Genomic DNA, 17870 nt, shown 5'->3' with positions numbered 1-17870 from the left:
TCAGTTCTTCGTATCAGGTGGCCAAAGCATTGGAGTTTCAGCTTCAGCATTAGTCCTTCCAGTGAATATTCAGGACTGAATTCCTTTCAAATGGACTGGTTGGATCTCCCTTGGACTTGCTGTTCAAGGGACTCTCAAGAGTCTTCTCCAGCACCACAGTTCAAAAGCATCAATTCTTTGGCACTCAGCTTTCTTTGTAGTCCAATTCTTACATCCATACCTGACTACTGGAAAAACCATAGCTTTGAATAGATGGAACTTTGTTGGCAAAGTAACGTCTCTGTCTTTTATTTTATTTATTTATTTATTTTACATCTCTGCCTTTTAATATGCTGTCTAAATTAGCCATAACTTTTCTTCCAAGGAGCAAGTGTCTTTTAATTGGCTGCAGTTATCATCTACAGTGATTTTGGAGTCCAAAATCATGGGACTGGATGCCATGATCTTCGTTTTTTGAATGTTGAGTTTTAAGCCAGCTTTTTCACTTCTCTCTTTCACTTTCATCAGGAGGCTCTTTAGTTTCTTTTTAGTATGTTAAAAAGCAGAGATATTACTTTGCCAACAAAGGTCCGTCTGGTCAAAGCTGTGGTTTTTCCAGTAGTCATGTATGTTTGTGAGAGTTGGTCTATAAAGAAAGCTGAGCACTGAAGAATTGATGCTTTAGAACTGTAGTGTTGGATAAGACTCTTGAGAACCCCTTGGACAGCAAGGAGATCCAGCCAGTCCATCCGAAAGGAAATCAGTCCTGAATATTCATTGGAAGGACTGATGCTGAAGTTGAAACTTGAATACTTTGGCCACCTGAAGTGAAGAACTGACTTATTGGAAAAGACCCTGATTCTGGGAAAGATAGAAGCGGGGAGGAGAAGGGGATGACAGAGGATGAGATGGTTGGATGGTATTGCTGACTCAATGGACACGAGTTTGAGTAAACCCCAGGAGTTGTTGCTGGACAGGGTGGCCTGGTGTCCTGCAGTCCATGGGGCTGCAAAGTCGGATATGACTGAGTGACAGAACTGAATTGAACTGAACACAGTCAAAGGCTTTGGTGTTATCAATAAAGCAGAAGTAGATGTTTTTTCTGGAATTCTCTTGCTTTTTAGATGATCCAACAGATGTTGGCTATTTGATCTCTGGTTCTGCTGCCTTTTCTAAGTCCGGCTTGAACATCTGGAAGTTCATGGTTCACATACTGTTGAAGCCTGGCTTGGAGAATTTTGAGCATTACTTTGCTAGCGTGTGAGATGAGTGCAATTGTGCGGTAGTTTGAATATTCTTTGGTATTGTCCTTCTTTGGGATCGGAATGAAAACTGACCTTTTCCAGTCCTGTGGTCACTGCTGAGTTTTCCAAATTTGCTGGCATAATGAGTGCAGCACTTTCACACATAATCTTTTAGGATTTGAACTAGCTCAACTGGAATTCCATCACCTCCACTAGCTTTGTTCGTAGTGATGCTTCCTGAGGACCACTTGACATCACGAATTCTAGGATGTTTGGCTCTAGGTGTGTGATCACACCATCGTGGTTATCTGGGTCATGAAGATATTTTTTGTATAGTTCTTCTGTGTATTTTTGCCACCTCTTTTTAATATCTTCTGCTTCTGTTAGGTCTGTACCATTTCTGTCTTTTACTGTGCCCATCATTGAATGAAATATTCCCTTGGTATCTCTAATTTTCTTGAAGAGATCTCTAGTCTTTACCATTCTATTGTTTTCCTCTATTTCTTTGCATTGATCACTGAGGAAGGCTTTCTTATCTCTCCTTCCTATTCTTTGGAACTCTGCATTCAAATGGGAATATCTTTCCTTTTCTCCTTTACCTTTAGCTTCTCTTCTTTTCTCAGCTATCTGTAAGACCTCCTCAGACAACCATTTTGCCTTTTTGCATTTCTTTTTCTTGGGGATGGTCTTGATCACTGTCTTCTGTACATGTTACAAACCTCTGTCCATAGTTCTTCAGGCTTTCTGTCTGTCAGATCTAATCCCTTGAATCTATTTGTCACTTCTAGTGTATAATCGTAAGGGATTTGATTTAGGTCATACATGAATGGTCTAGTGGTTTTCCCTACTTTCTTCAATTTAAGTCTGAATTTGGCAATAAGGAGTTCATGATCTGAGCCACAGTTGGTTCCTGGTCTTGTTTTTGGTGACTGTTATAGAGCCTCTCCTGGGCTTGCCGGTGGCTCAGTAAAGTGTCTGCCTGCAGTGTGGGAGACCCGGGTTCGATCCCTGGGTTGGGAAGATCCCCTGGAGAAGGAAATGGCAACCCATTCCAGTACTCTTGCCTGGAAAATTCCATGGACTGAGAAGCCTGGTGGGCTACAGTCCATTGGGTTGCAAAGAGTCAGACACAACTGAGCGACTTCGCTTTCACTTTCTTTCATAGATCCTCTCCATCTTTGGCTGCAAAGAATATAATCAGTGTGATTTTGCTGTTGACCATCTGGTGATGTCTGTGTGTAGAGTCTTCTCTTGTGTTGTTGGAAGAGGGTATTTGCTATGACCAGTGTGTTCTCTTGGCAAAACTCTATTAGCCTTTGCCCTGCTTCATTTTGTACTCCAAGACCAAATTTGCCTGTTACTCGAGGTTTCTCTTGACTTCCTACTTTTGCATTCCAGTCCCCTATGATGAAAAGGACATCTTTTTTGAGTGTTAGTTCTAGAATGTCTTGTAGGTCTTTATAGAACCATTCAACTTCAGCTTCTTCAGCATTACTGGCATAGATTGGATTATTGTGTTATTGAATGGTTTTCTTTGGAAATGAACAGAGATCATTCTGTCGTTTTTGAGATTGCACTCAAGTACTGCATTTCAGACTCTTGTTGACAGTGAGGGCTACTCCATGTCTTCTAAGGGATTCTTGCCCACAGTAGTATATATAATTGTCATCTGAATTAAATTCACCCATTCCAGTCTGTTTTAGTTCACTGATTACTAAAATGTCACTGTTCCCTCTTGCCATCTCCTGTTTGACCACTTGTAATTTACCTTAATTCATGGACCTAACAGTCCAGATTCCTATGCAGTATTGCTCTTTATAGCATCAGACTTTACTTCCATCACCAGACACATCCACAACTGGGCATTGTTTTCTCTTTGGCTCAGTCTCTTCATTCTTTCTGAAGTTATTTCTCCACTTCTCTCCAGTAGCATATTGGACACCTACCGACCTGGGAATTTCATTTTTCAGTGTCATGTATCTTTTTCTGTTTTCATACTGTCCATGGGGTTCTCAAGGCAAGAAATTAGAGTGGTTTGCCATTCCCTTCAGTGGACCACGTTTTGTCAGAACGCTCCACCATGACCCTTGCGTCTTGGGTGGCCCTGCACAGAGTGGCTCATGGTTTCATTGAGTTAGACAAGGCGGTTCTGACTTAAAACGAAAATAAAATTAGAGAAGCTCAGTGAAGTTTCCCACCTTCAGTCAGTTGAGTAAGGACTTTGTGAAAATGTTCCCATTCTTGTGTATAATTACTTACTTGATATTTTTTCTACATTTACGTATATATTTTGACTTTGAGATATGTGTTTAGTAAGTCTCTTTACTGGGAATTTTTCTGTACTATGATGTTGAATGTAAAGAACATCCAGTTAAGATTTTGGGCTTCCAGAATCTAAGTTGAAGTGAATATTGATACCTTATAATTTGCACATTTTTTCCCTTAAATTTGAACCTGGGGTGAGATAATAGAAATACATTTAATTTTTATTCAGCAGTTTCCTGCCTCTTGGGAGAATATATGTTCACCAAGTAAGATTTTCTTAAATGTTGGGTAACAAAGGATATTTGTCTTACAAACTATAAGGGAAAAGCCCAGATAGTTGAAGTGAATGAATGGACAGTTCAGCAGCCGTGGAGTAGAAGCCCCTTGTTCTCTGACCCGTGGCATGCTACCCCCTTGCCTGGTTGCCTTCGTTTACTCCCCAGAGTTCTTTCTCTGCTTATGTTCACACACCTGCCATGAACATCACTGAAATGCATGTTCTATTTACTCTTGTTTCAGAGCTCAAGCATTGACTTTCTAGCAAGCCAAGGATTTGATTTTAATAAGGTTTTTCGCAACGGTAAGATTACACGTGACCTCTCTTCAGAGCTTGTAAATCTGGACTCGGTTGAGAATTATCTCTCTGTGCGTACTGTCTGAGACAGGGTCTCGGATTTCCATTCCAGCCTGTGCAGCCGTTAGAGTTTTTATTGTGCCCCGCTGTTGAAGGCCTGGTCCAGCATGAGTGGCACAGGAGAGGCGCTGCTGCCTCCTTTAGCTCTGATGAGGCCTCTCGAGCCCCCAGAGTCGTTGGGTGGGGCTTGTGCTGTCACTGGTGTGACTCAGTCGCCTGGCAGACTCCCTGTGGGGTATGTGTCCCTGTTGTCTTCCACTGAGACAAGTGGTCCAGTGTCGCATTTTCATAATCGGCCATGTTTCAGTAATACTGCGATGGTCTTTGGAAGAAAAAATTCAGTTCTGATGGCTAACTTGCTGGGTGATGTGCTGACCAGCAACCTGGTGGGGTGGGGGGACCAAGTCCGAGTCCTTGTCCCCAGCGTAGGGCATGATCCCTCAGAGAGGTGATTGTTAAATATTTAATTAATGAACACTGGACGTTCAAGCACATCAGAGTGGTTTTTTTTTTCCTCCATTCATTTACTTCCCTAAAAGTGCCTGGGAAAGCCTCTGTCGTTCCCAGCAGTATTAAGTGCCTGCTGCTCTAAGGTCAGTAGCTACTTTTCACTTAATTATTCTTGTAAACTGCTTTCTTTCCCATGGTGGATGTGTTACTGAGTGAGGTAGGGAAGGAGATATTTCTCAGCAAAGGTTCCAGAACATAGACTTCAGCTACAATCTCTTTCCCTCAGCATGATCTCCTTGTAGGGTCTTTAGGACCATGTCATGTTGGTTGTTTAATTGCTTCAGTGGTGCTGCATCCTCATATCTACTGGTGCTTTTGATATTTGGAAATGCTAAAAAAATTTTTGAATCCAAACTGCTTAACCTAGTGGGTAAACCTGCTGGGTAACACAATTTGGGTATAACAAAGTAATTTTATTTCCTGTGGCTCATGCTTGACTCTGAAAGCCACTATAAAATACAAATTCCACATATAGTTAGAGTACTATGATGGAATGTGTGCAGTTTTTTTTTTTTTTTTTTTTGGCATGTGGGATCTTAGTTCCCTGACCAAGGATCGAACTCGTGCCCCCTGCATTGGAAGCATGGAGTCTTAACCGCTGGACCATCTGGGAAGTCTTATTGCAGAAATGTTTTGAAGGAACTACTTTAACCAGATTCCTATGAATGTGTAATTTCCAGCCTGATGGTTTTATTTTCATAGAAGGAGAGAAACAGCTTCATGAAGGATGCTTCATTTTCTAGTTTTGTAGTCAGACCTTGAAGTATTTTAGTCACAACTGCATCAGGGCTCCCAGGCCATCTGTTATTACTGAGACTCTTATCCCTGTGCTTTAAATCTGACCCGGACCTTTATTCCTCTTCCTTATTAAATCTTTGCACTCTAGGGTTTGCACATGCTAGACCCTTTCCTCCTGGCAGCCTCCTTGGACATACCTCTGACTTCCTTGTCTGAAGTGGAACCAGGTGACTGCCGTCACCATTCTCCCAAGCACAGATGGTTTCAGCTGTCTATGCAGCCGGGCGGTAGGCCTTCCACCTCAGTCCAGCTGAGTTCTTCTCAGGAGCCACGGCTCTTCCCAGGGCTGTGTAACCAGCTCTGCCGTCCCCCTTCTGCTGACGTCCTGGGTGTGATAGAACTGGGATTCTAGTGCAGGCTGTCTAACACCTGAATTTATGCTCTTTAACCTCCAGGTGGAATCTGCATTCCTGCAAATGTTCCCCTCTCGTCACCCCAGCCTCAATTATTTTAGGTTCTGTTTGCAAGGACACCAGAAGCCTAGACTTTGGCTCATCTTTCTCTCTATTCCTACCTCTCTCCTCCTTCTGGGTTACTCCAGCATCCACATGGAGCACCTGCAAAAGCTCTGTCGTGTCTACTCCCAGGGGGTCAGCAGTCCTCGCTTCTGCCTCCCCTTAGCTGTCCACTCCCTTAGTGGCATCATGGGTCTTATCAGGAGGAACTGTGCCCACCTCCATCATTTCTCCTTGACAGCGCCTCCTCTCGTCCTTCACATCCACTTGGCTACCTCATTTCAGCAGTTGGTTGATCTCCATTGCTTTCTCACTGTCAGTTACCTCCTACTGTCTGGTCTTAACTTCGCTCCTTGTCCGCCTGGTCCATTATTATCCTTTCTTCTTCCTCTTGCTCCTCTCCACATATTGAACTCGTCTAGCTAAGTCCCAGCCTTAGTTGGTTCTGATCACTCACTTTCTCTCTTCCTGAGCATCTGAGTATTGCAGTAAAATGGAACATACCTGAGCTCATTTGTCACTTTAAATGCATGAGCACAAGCATCAAGTAAGGACTCCATCATGCTCAGAAATCCTACTTTTCTGACTTAGAAATTCCCTTTCTGACTTTCTACGATATCAGTATTTTTACTTTCTCTCTCCAGGCCTCCCTCTCAGCTGCTGGTCATGACTCAATGAAAATAGAAGCCAGCAGGCAAGAGCCAGTTTGTGTTCTTACCACCAGACCCACAGGTCTCCCCGCCGAGCCTGGGCCCAGCCTTTTCACAGGTGTTCCTTAGAAGGCTAGTCCCTCCCTCTGTGTCAGGCACTGGCCCTTCCAGTTTGCCCTTCTGTCTGCTGGATGTTTTCCCTTCTCTGCTGATCATTCCATCAACCTTTGTAAACATTCTTTTAGTGTTGCTGCTGCTGCTGCTAAGTCACTTCAGTCGTGTCTGACTCTGTGTGACCCCATAGATGGCAGCCCAACAGGCTGCCCCATCCCTGGGATTCTCCAGGCAAGAACACTGGAGTGGGTTGCCGTTTCCTTCTCCAATGCATGGAAGTGAAAAGTGAAAGTGAAGTTGCTCAGTCATGTCCGACTCTTTGCGACCCCATGGACTGCAGCCTACCAGGCTCCTCCATCCATGGGATTTTCCAGGCAAGAGTACTGGAGTGGGGTGCCATTGCGTTCTTCGTCTTTTAGTGCAGAGCTCCTTAATCTAGTCCAGAGGCTGCTTTCCTGCTATAGAGTGAGTTCTGGAGTCTGAATCTGGGGAAGGTGGTGATGAGTTGACATCTATATTTTGTCTAACCTTGAACTGAATTTGTTCATTTCTTCTGTTAGGAATGTAGGCAACAACCCAGCCACCTTAGCAGTAGCAGGAAGTTTGTCCTCAGTGAAATCCTAGGTATCTTCAAGTGGCATTTTTGTTGTGGCAGATATCTTGAATATTGTTTACCTTCGCCAGTACTTTGAAATTACCATCATTAATTCACCTGCCAGTAGGTCTTTTAAAAAAAATATTTATGTATTTAATTTACTTATTTGGCTGCACCAGGTCTTAGTTGCAGCGCTTGGAATCTTCGATCTTTGTTGCAGCATGTGAACTCTCAGTTATGGCATGCCAGATCTAGTTCCCTGACTAAGGATTGAACCCGGGCCCCCTACATTGGAAGCGCAGAGTCTTAGGACCAGTGGGGAAGTGCCTGCCGTTAGGTCTTCTTATTTAATGTGTTGACCAGGAAGCTGGTATCTTACATTACTATATCATAGATATAAAAAAAGTTCTTGGTAACTATTTCAGTATAATTACTTTCCTTTATAATCTTGTGTATTTTATTTTATGCATTTGAAAACGTCATTTTGAGGTGGGGCCTGTAGATTTCACCCGACCACCAAAGGAGTAGGTGGCACGTGAAGATGAATCACGCCCGTGGGGATCTGTCTGTCTCAGAATAACACTGACCAAGCACACCCGCCCCTCACTTGATTCCACATCCCCAGCGCCACTTCTGGCCTGCGATGCTCCCACTCAGAGGAAAGCATCTTGAATGAGGGGCTTGCGCTTGCCATTCCTGCCTCTTCCCCTCTAGTTTTCTCTTTACCCACCTGAGCCCGTTTGCTGTCCGCAGCCCTCCTTGGACTTGAGGTCGGGTCAGACTGCCAGGATCTCACACCTTGTGGATCCTTCTTTGTCCTCACTCCGCCTTTGGCGGAATTTGACTGGGTCGATTGCTCCCTCCTCCCCTGGACACTCTCCCCTGGCTTTTAGACTCTTCGTTCTGTGCTTTTCCTCCTGCCTCCCTCTGGACTTCTCCCCATTCTGACTGTTTCGTCTCCTCTGGCTTCAATGTTAGTCTCATATATTCCATGGTTTTATTTACTTTTTATTATTAAATTCTTATTTTGAAATAATCTCAGACTTTATAAATGTTGCCAAAATACCTCAGAGAATTCCTGGTACCTGCCCTCCAGTTTCCTGAATGTTGGCATTATACTGTTTGCCTTGTCATCCTTTCTCTCATTACATGCTTGTGTATAATTTTTTCCCCCCAAACCATTTTAGAGTAAGTTCCAAACATGACATTTCTTTATTCTAACTACTTCAGTGTGCATTTTCCTAAAAACAAGTACCTTCTCTTACACAGTACAGTAATCCAAATTAGGAAATGGATGTTGCTCTAGTACTGTTACCTCATTTACAAACCTAATGTATATAAGTTTTGCTACTTAGAGTAAAAGAGAAAAACAACTTCTCCCCATCCAGATTCACTCTGGGCTCACACACTGCATTTAAGCTGTCATATCTCTTTGCTCTTTTACAATCCAGAACAATTTCTCAGTCTGTCTTTGATTTGAGTACCTTGACAGTATTTTGTAGCGGAGGCTAGTTTGTGGCATGCCCCTCGATTGGGACTTTTTTGATGTTTCCTCAGCCAAGTCCAGTACTCTTGCCTGGAGAATCCCATGGACGGAGGAGTCTGGTAGGCTACAGTCCATGGGGTCGCTAAGAGTTGGACATGACCGAGCGACTTCACTTTGACTTTTCACTTCCATGCATTGGAGAAGGAAATGGCAACCCACTCCAGTGTTCTTGCCTGGAGAATCCCAGGGACGGGAGAGCCTGGTGGGCTGCCGTCTATGGGGACGCACAGAGTCGGACACGACTGAAGCGACTTAGCAGCAGCAGCCAAGTCCAGAGGCATCGATTCGTCTCGGGCAGAGACACTGCAGATGCGTGCTGCTCAGTACATCATATCAGGAGAACGTGACACCAGTGAGCCGAGTTACTGATGATTATCGCTCTTCTGTTTACTTTTAGAAAAACACACGTACAGTACGTCATCTGTTAACCATTTCTAAGTATACAGTTGGCTGGTATTAAGTACATGCATATTGTTGTGCAGCTTTTGGTGTTTGGAATGTTGATCAGACTTCTTCAATTAGGTTTAGCATCCACTGATGAGTCTTGCTTGAGACAGTTATTACTGCTGACAAATGATGATTTTCTAACTTCATCATTGGTTCCACAGTTTGTTAACTGTCCCATGACTTGTAATGCCCCCCTTTATCCTGATGACACCTGAATTTGTATCTCAGCACCTTTCTCCTAAGCTTTAGCCTTTTATTTGTAGCTCTTCATTTATATGTACATCCCTAGATGATTTAATATGTCCAGGAGGTAGCTTTTGGCTTTATTGGGACAACTGTGTCCATTTATTTTACTCACTGTGTGTGGCTGTTTTCATGTTACAAAGATGTTGAGATCTCATGTTGCCATAGAGATCTCCATATGGCCCATAAGCCTAAAATGTTTCTTGTTTGTCTCTTTAAGGAAAGGTGTACTGATCTCTGATCTAAGCGGTTATCTCCTGCCTGGACAACCACAGTGAACAGTTCCTTCTGGCTGACCTCCCTACTTCAGTTCTCATAGAAGTCCAGATGGTCTTTTAAAAACATGGAGCAGGGCTTCTGTGCTGGTCTAGTGGTTAAGAATCTGTCTTGCAATGCACATGGGTTTGATCCCTGGTCCAGGAAGATTCCATATGCAGTAGGGCAGCTAGCCCGTACATCACAGCTACTGAACCTGAGTGAGCTCTAGAGCCTGTGCCCGCCATAGCTAGAGAGTAGCCCCTGCTGTCTGCAACTGGAGAAAGCCCGTGCGCAGCAGCAAAGACCCAGTGCAGCCAAAAATAAATAAGTAAATAATTTTTAAAAAGTACATGAAAATAATGGAGCAGATAATGTGATTATTGTGCTTAAAGCCTTGCAACAGCATCCCGTTGTCCTTAGAATAAGTAAATTCTTACCGTGGCCTCTAAGGGCCCGTGTAATCCTGCCCCATCCTCTGCAGCCTGACATTATTCCGTTCTCCTGCTTACAGCTTCCTTCTCTGGAACTGTTTCTGGAACAGTCCAAGCCATTTCTGTCCTCTGGGCATTTATGTCTGTTCCCTGCCTGAAATACTCTTCCCCCAGTTCCTGCGTGTCTGATCCATGCTCACCTTTTGGGTCCTCCTGCCTGGTGGCCTTCTTTGGTCGTCCTAAGGTTGTTCCCTTCACTACAGAGCAGGACGCATCTACCTTGTTCATCATTAGCTCACCGGCACCTGGTATGGTGCCTGGCACAGTGTACATGCCAAATTACAATTTATTGAGAGATGAATGAACGAATGAGCACATGGAGTGAATGAAATAAGACACATACATTTCAAAATCACTTGCTGTTTCCATTGATTTTTTTTTTTTGAGCTGTAGTCAAATATGGTCTTTCCCAAGTATTTTAGACTCTGTGGTTTGTTACAAAATTTTTTATGATAAACAGTGACTTCTGCTAATACACACTTTTAAAAATTCTGTTCAGGAATTCCGTACTTAAATCAGGAAGAAGAAAGACAGTTAAGAGAGCAGTATGATGAGAAGCGTTTGCAGTCCAACGGCGCAGGTGCTCTGTCCTACACGTCTCCTAACACTTCAAAGTGTCCCGTGACAATTCCTGACGATCAGAAGAAGTTTATTGACCAAGTAGTGTAAGTTCCTAAACTGAAAGCAGACGTGCGATGAGACGTGTGTCTTGGGGCAGGATCGATGCCTGTATCTCAGGCTTGTGATACCCACACACAGCGCACACAGAGGGTGATGTGAGGGCAGGATTTAATTGTGGCATACCTGAGTTTGTGTTATATGTTGTTCAATCGCTGAGTTGTGTCCGTCTCTTTGCGACCCCATGGACTGCAGCATGCCAGGCTTTTCTGTCTTTCACTGTCTCCTGAAGTTTGCTCAGACTCATGTCCATTGAGTTGGTGATGCCATCCAACCATCTGCTGTCAATTGTAAATGGAGTTTTGTGTACTGTGCGCAGAATTGCCATGTGTCACCAGGCCTGAGACTGCCTTGGCAAGGGGGCAGACCTCTTGTGTGGACCACAGGCCTGACAGCCACTGTTCCCCCAGAGGCAGAGGCCCATCCAGATATTGCAACATATCTGTGTTTTTTTTTTTTTTCTGTTGTGGTGAAGTTCTGACAAGCAAATGTGCCACGGGAGGAGCGTCTGGTTTTGCTTAGTTTAGTTATCAGTATAACTGCTGACTCATTGGAAAAGACCCTGATGTTGGGAAAGATTAAAGGTAGAAGGAGAAGAGGGTGACAGAGGATGAGATGGTTGAATGGCATTACTGATTCAATGGACATGAACTTGGGCAAACTCTGAGAGATGGTGAGGGAGAGGGAAGCCTGGCATGCTGCAGTCCATGTTGTTGAGACGTGGACGTAACCTGGCGACTGAACAACAGACTACTTGGCAACTGAATAACAAAACTACTTGACTAGGAAAGTAAAAATGTAAATCACTTGTATCAATGAATCCTTGAGAAGTTGTCACTGACTCATTAATAACAATGACAAAAAGAATCTGCCAAAGTAAAGTATTTTAAGCCTTACTGAACTAAAAAGTTATGATTTGGTAAAATTACATTGTCATATGTTACTGCTTTTGAGTATGGTGGTTCTTTTGATTGATGACTTCGTTCCTTAATGATGCTGATGGTCATATTTTTATTCTAATTCTTCAGAAAGAAAATAGAAGATTTATTACAAAGTGAAGAGGACAAGAACTTGGATTTAGAGCCATGTACTGGGTCAGTTGCCTTGAATATTTTCACTTGTTCTTTTTTGGGAAAGGTAGATGATTTCTGGCATGTGCTCTTCTTGGTCTCTTAAAAACATTCATAAATAGTCTTTTTATTATAGGTATGTTCCCAAGATTTCAGCACTAACTTTAGTGTTAACGCAGTGGGGAGCATGGTATATTGAGACACTGAATGAGTGCTTTGTCCTGTCCTGGAGGGAAGAAAACTGTTATGCACCTCTGCTTTAAGACATGCTCAAGAGTGCGTAATTATTGTAGCCTTGATGTGTGCTTCATACAGAAAGACTTCAGAAGAGCCAGAGTCCATTGTTAGGCTATTTCTGTCCTTTTCATTTCTCTCTGCAGTAAAAAGCATCGGTGTTTCAGAGTCAGTAATTGAAACAGCCTGCTTTCCTTCCTTCTCCTTTGTGACTAGCTTCAACAGAAGTGTTTTAATGCATCTGTCTACTTAAAATTCTGTTCATACAGCCACAGGAGGTAATATTTTGGTTTGATAAGGACTTCTGCCTCTTTTATAAAGGCAGTATAATAATAGCAGTGATAAAGAGCATTTTCAATTCATTAGTTCTCTTGGAGAAGGGAATGGCTACTTCAGTATTCTGGCCTGGAGAATTCCATGAACTGTTCCATGGGGTCGCAAAGAGTTGGACATGACGGAGCGACTTTCACTTTCACGTTCAGTTCATTGATTCGGCTGTGTCGGGACACAGTTGTGGCACACGGGCTTGTCTCGCAGCTTGTGTGGTGTGTGGACTGAGTTGCCCCTTGGCATATAGGATCTTAGTTCCCCGGCTAGGGATCAAACCCGAGTCCTGTCCATTGAAAAGTGGATTCTTAACCACTGGACCACCAGGGAAGTCCCAGTAAAGAGCATTTTGATGAAGAAAGGTGGTGAGGAATCCTCCCACCTCAAGCATCCTCTCTGTTCTTTTTTGCATGTTAACTGTCACTTCTAATGAAGCCTCTTTTAAAACTTATGTGGTCTTTCCCAACCAGTGCTTGGTCAGTTTGAATTTTGCTTCAATGATTGCAAATTAATACCTTTTCATTTGTTTTCGTAGGTTCCAAAGAAAACTGATTTATCAGACTTTGAGCTGGAAGTAAGTGTTTATATTATACATGAGGGCTCTGTGAGGGACCCAGGATTAAAAAATTAAAAGCAGTTTTTTAGCCTTTATTTCATTTTTGATGTTCTGCTGGTTTTGGTGACTTGACCATACTGTGTTCTTGGGCAGTGCTTCATTTTGTTACTGTTTTCCCCCCAATTTCTTAAGTTAAATACCCGCTTAATTTATTTGCTCTTGCTTCTTAGTAGCTGCTGTAAAGGCTTTACAGTTTTCTTTTAATGATCGATTTGGCATATCCTAAATTGAAGTATTATTTGAAGGTATATGAAGGTATGTGTAGTACCTTTGAAGGTATATAATAAAGTTTGGCTTTAAGACCTGGGAAATACTCAGGTGAATGGTCTTTGTTTTTCTTTTTTGAAACAGGATAATTTTTACTTAGATTCTTGTCATTTAATTTATGCAGCTTAAAATATTTAATTATATTAGGCTGCCTTCTTTACTATATTTCAGTAGCATTGTACACAAAATTTTTAATTTCATACTTTTGCTGTTTATAAGAAATACTGAAATAAAGTAGATTAAATGAAAGGTGAATGCTTTTTCTAAAGCAGGGATTAGACCATGGGTGGGTTTCAGGAGGCCTGTGAATCTCCTGAAATAATGTCCAAAATTTTGTATGTGTTTTTTTCTGGAGGTGTTTCCATTAGTTTAGTTATATTTTCAAGTAAATCTCTTAACTTAGCAGTTGAAGGTCAGGATTGGAGAGATGGATGTTTGCACTTGACTTTGTTTGGGGTTCTTGTTCTTTCGTTAGAATCTGCCAGTGAATTTACTTTGACCAGACCAGGAAAAGGGCCATTATTATTTGATCAGGCTCCTTTCTTCTCATGTTATCCTTGCAACATACTCCCTATGGATTCCAGATTCCTCTCCTTGGCAGATGCCAACTACTGTGCAAGCTTACCACAGAGTTACTCATCTCAAACCTCCCCTGTGTGTGCCCCAAACCATCTAAAGAGACCTTCAAAATTTCACTTAGGAAGTAAGCATTGTGACATTTAGAAGCAAGATTTGACTGTGAAGTAATGTGTTGACTGTATTATATGATGCCTGACATTTCAGAAACTGTCTAAGTCCTAAAAACTTAATTTGAAATGAGATACATTGCTGTATTCTAAGAGCAGAGATAGGGAAACATTTGGAAACTGAAATATTATGGAATAGGCTTACTCTACAGTCTTCCTGTAGTGATATTTATTGCATACTTAATAAAACTGATGTAATGAAATTATAGCTATATAGTTGTTTTAAAAGTACTTTAGGGTCTTAGCTGTCATTATCTCATCTATTGATAAGCACGTTTTCTTTCTTTTCTTTAGGTATCCCAAAGGCATTCATGTTGAGACTTTAGAAACTGAAAAGGTAACCCCAAGGCTTATCCAGGGCCAACATTAAATGCACTGAACCAGTGCCATAGTAATCAAATACAAAGTGCAGTCAGATCAGGAAGTTGAAAATCAGAGTTGACTCCCATACGCATGAGCTGGGCGACATTGGACAAGTCATTTCCCCGCTGCCAGCCTCAGTTTCCTCATTTGTAAATCCACTCATGAGCATGGTGATGATGAGCTCTACTGTCTCACGGCTTTTTAAAAAGTAGTGGATGGAACTGAACTTTGTAAACTTGAGAGCATGCAAATGTTAGTACGTGTTCTCATCATCACAGAAAGCTGGTATGCATGGTACTCCTGGAGTAATTGCTTCTTGTTACATGGGCCACTAAAATTAGGTTTTAGAATCTGGGGCATAAGCATGCTGTCATCATGTATTCCCAGAGAGCAGTGATAGAACCGAAATGGGTAATGGTGGGCTGATGGTGGGTTCCTTTGACGGAACTATAGAATTTTAGAATTTATTTCATTTCTGTAACAGTTGATATCTGGCTGTCCTTTTTATAATGCAGAGTGAGAACTTTTCCTACCGTGTCTGATAAATGTTGTCCACGTTCCATTGCCAAGAATGTGTTGTCCAAAATGCCTGTTTAGTTTTTAAAGATGGAACTCCACCCTTTGCTTGGTTTTAAGTATGTATGGAATGTTATGATAGGAATAGTAGTAGTGGTGGTCAGACAGATGGAAATGGTGCGGAGACAAAAATATACATGTGAAATAAACTCAGTATTTAAAAAAAAAAAAAGAATTTGGTTCTTGTTCTTAAGTGAGATGTATAATTAAGAGATTATGTATTAAATCTTGCTAGAAGATAAATCTCAAACTTTGACACAGGAGATTTTGTGGTGTTTGATTGATCCAGAATGCAGTGTGAGAAAGAAGATGCTAGTTACCCGACAAGTTACTGGAAAATCCAGGATTTTTCTCTTATGTTAATAAGATACAATACAGAAATTTTTTAAATTGAGGTAGGGTTGACTTACAGTATTAGTTTTAGGTATATAATATAATGATTTAAATTTATATGGGTTACATAGAATTTTTATTTTAAAACCAACTATTTTGAAATCCATGTTCAAGTACAACATCTTAGTGTCCATTATGGAGTGTCTTACTCTCACAGTCTCTTGATATTTATAATTGACTCTGTTGGGGTGAATTAATAAATCATAGGAAAATGTCATGGAAACATGGAGATGAGTTCTAGTTTGTAAAGCAACAACTCAACTTTGGTGGCATTTCAAGATACTTTGAATGTGTTTTTCCCCTGAAAGACTGTGCACTGATAAAAAATTATAACTTCTAATGGTGGCAGAACCTGAATTTCAAGAGGGTGAGGCGGGTCGGGTAGCTTCCAGAAAATTGAATATCTGCCTTATGTCTTTTAGAAAGAGCGATACATTGTTATCAGCAAAGTAGATGAAGAAGAACGCAGAAGAGAGCAGCAGAAACACGCTAAGGAACAGGTGACTGAACTACACTCATTTCCTTTGGGTGAGAAATGCCAAGAGAATTGTAGAGCTTTTGTTAGATTCAATTTAGTGAATCATTTTCTACCATAGAAGAGTTGAATTCATAGCAAAACCTGAAAGAGAATGAGGGTAGGTATTTAGATGTAGCCAGCAAAGTGAGGGTGGCATTGTGGTGGACTGTCTTCACCTCCGTGAAGCCATCTCAGAGCAAGAGTTAGTGGCTATCATTCAGACTTTGTGTCACTGAGCATCTCAGCCCATTAAGTGATCTCACCGTGGCTAAATTCAGGCCCGGTTAACTAGTTTTCCTAAAACAAAGTTGAGACGATATGGGCCTACAGATGCATGCTCATAGTTAACGTTGGAACCTCACTCTAGTTGTCCTCTGGAGAATGGTTTCGAGCAGGAAGACTAGTTAAGCTGAAGAGTAACCAGCTAAGAGACACCAGTGGCCTTAAACAGGAGAAAGTGAAGTGGAAGTGTTAAATGGTCTTTCATGTCCAACTCTTTGCGACCTGATGGACTGTAGCCCACCAGGTTCCTCTGTCCATGGAATTCTCCAGGCAAGAATACTGGAGTGGGTTGCCATGCCCTCCTCTAGAGGGGCTTAGCTTTGAGAACAGGTTTTTTTTTTTTTTCTTTTAAAAAAAATATTGTCTTAAAAAATTTAATTCTGGTAAAATATGTAACATGAAATTTACCATCTTTGCCATTTTGAAGTGTTCAGTTCTGTACTGTTAAGTACATTCACATTGTCCTACAACCATCACCACCATCCATCTCCAGACTATTTTTATCCTGCAAAATTGAAACGCTATACCCATTAACTAGTAACTTCCCACTCCTCCCATCCCCCAGCCTCTGGTACCCACCGGTCTACCTTCTGTCTGTGAATTTGACTCCTCTCAATGCCTCACATAAGTGGAATTGGATAGTATTTGTCTTTCTGTTACTGGCTTTGTTCATTTAGCGTAATGGCATTTTGGGTTCATCTTTATTGTAGCATGCATCACAATTTCCTTTCTTTTTGAAGTCTGAATAATATTCTATATACCACATTATGTTTGCCCATTTACCTGTTTATGGACTCTTGTGTTGCTTCTGTCTTTCGGTTCTTGTGACTAATGCTGCTCTGAACATGGTTGTCAAGGACTCTCTTGAGTCCTTGCTTTCAATTCTTTGGGGCATATACCCAGGAGTGGAATTGCTGGATCATATGATAATTCTATTTTTAATTTTTTGAGGGACTACCATGCTATTTCCCACGTGACTGTACCACTTTTCATTCCCACCAACAAAGTACAAGTGTTCCAATTTCTCCACAAAACCACCAGTGCTTTTCAGACTCAAGAGTAGTTTAAGGAGGTAAACAATTTCAGTGAGGGTGAAGTGGGAGAGCAGGGGGCTTGCAGGTTCCTGGGAATTAAACTGGACCTAGTGAATTTTTTTTGTTTTAATTTAAATTTTTGACCATGCCACACAGCATGCAGGATCTTAGTTCCCTGACCAGGAGTAGAACCCATGCCCGTTGCAATGGAAGCACAGTCTTAACCCCTGGACCAGGGACATCCCAGGAGAAGAGTCATTAAGTAATTTAGCTGTGAAGAGATAAGGAGAAGGAGAATGGTTCTCTAGAGTTTAGAGTTAAGGAAGGGATTTCAAGATAGGAAAGAAATTGAGTCTGTTTAAGCACCGTCATGAAGAAGACAGGAGAGAAGAAGCTGAGTGGGAATGCGTCTCAGTGTGATGCTATAAAAATTTTGTAAAAATGCATTTGACCAGGAAAAAAGACAGCGGGGTGGTGGGGGGGGGCTTCCCTGGGGGCTCAGTTAGTAAAGAATCCTTCTGTAGCGCAGGAGGATCCT

General features: G+C 41.9%; 1 protein-coding gene across 5 annotated transcripts in view; it reads left to right on the top strand.

Moving 5' to 3' along the window:
* The window catches only part of LOC122684146 (poly(A)-specific ribonuclease PARN-like), a 192952-nt gene that overhangs the window by 71177 nt on the left and 103905 nt on the right, over positions 1 to 17870 (top strand). For all 5 annotated transcript variants that reach the window (XR_006337960.1, XR_006337957.1, XR_006337965.1 and 2 more), the window contains exons 9-14: positions 4008 to 4068; positions 10729 to 10894; positions 11936 to 12001; positions 13074 to 13112; positions 14462 to 14504; positions 15922 to 15999. Coding sequence is in view for 2 of the 5 variants with exons in the window: in XM_043888172.1 (XP_043744107.1) it covers positions 4008 to 4068; positions 10729 to 10894; positions 11936 to 12001; positions 13074 to 13112; positions 14462 to 14504; positions 15922 to 15999 (453 nt within the window). In the remaining 3 variants the exon portion in view is untranslated. The remainder of the gene's footprint in view (positions 1 to 4007; positions 4069 to 10728; positions 10895 to 11935; positions 12002 to 13073; positions 13113 to 14461; positions 14505 to 15921; positions 16000 to 17870) is intronic.

This window comes from Cervus elaphus, chromosome 1 (assembly GCF_910594005.1).
Source record: "Cervus elaphus chromosome 1, mCerEla1.1, whole genome shotgun sequence".
NCBI classification, from domain to species: domain Eukaryota; kingdom Metazoa; phylum Chordata; class Mammalia; order Artiodactyla; family Cervidae; genus Cervus; species Cervus elaphus.
This window is presented reverse-complemented; position numbering and strand designations above follow the sequence as displayed.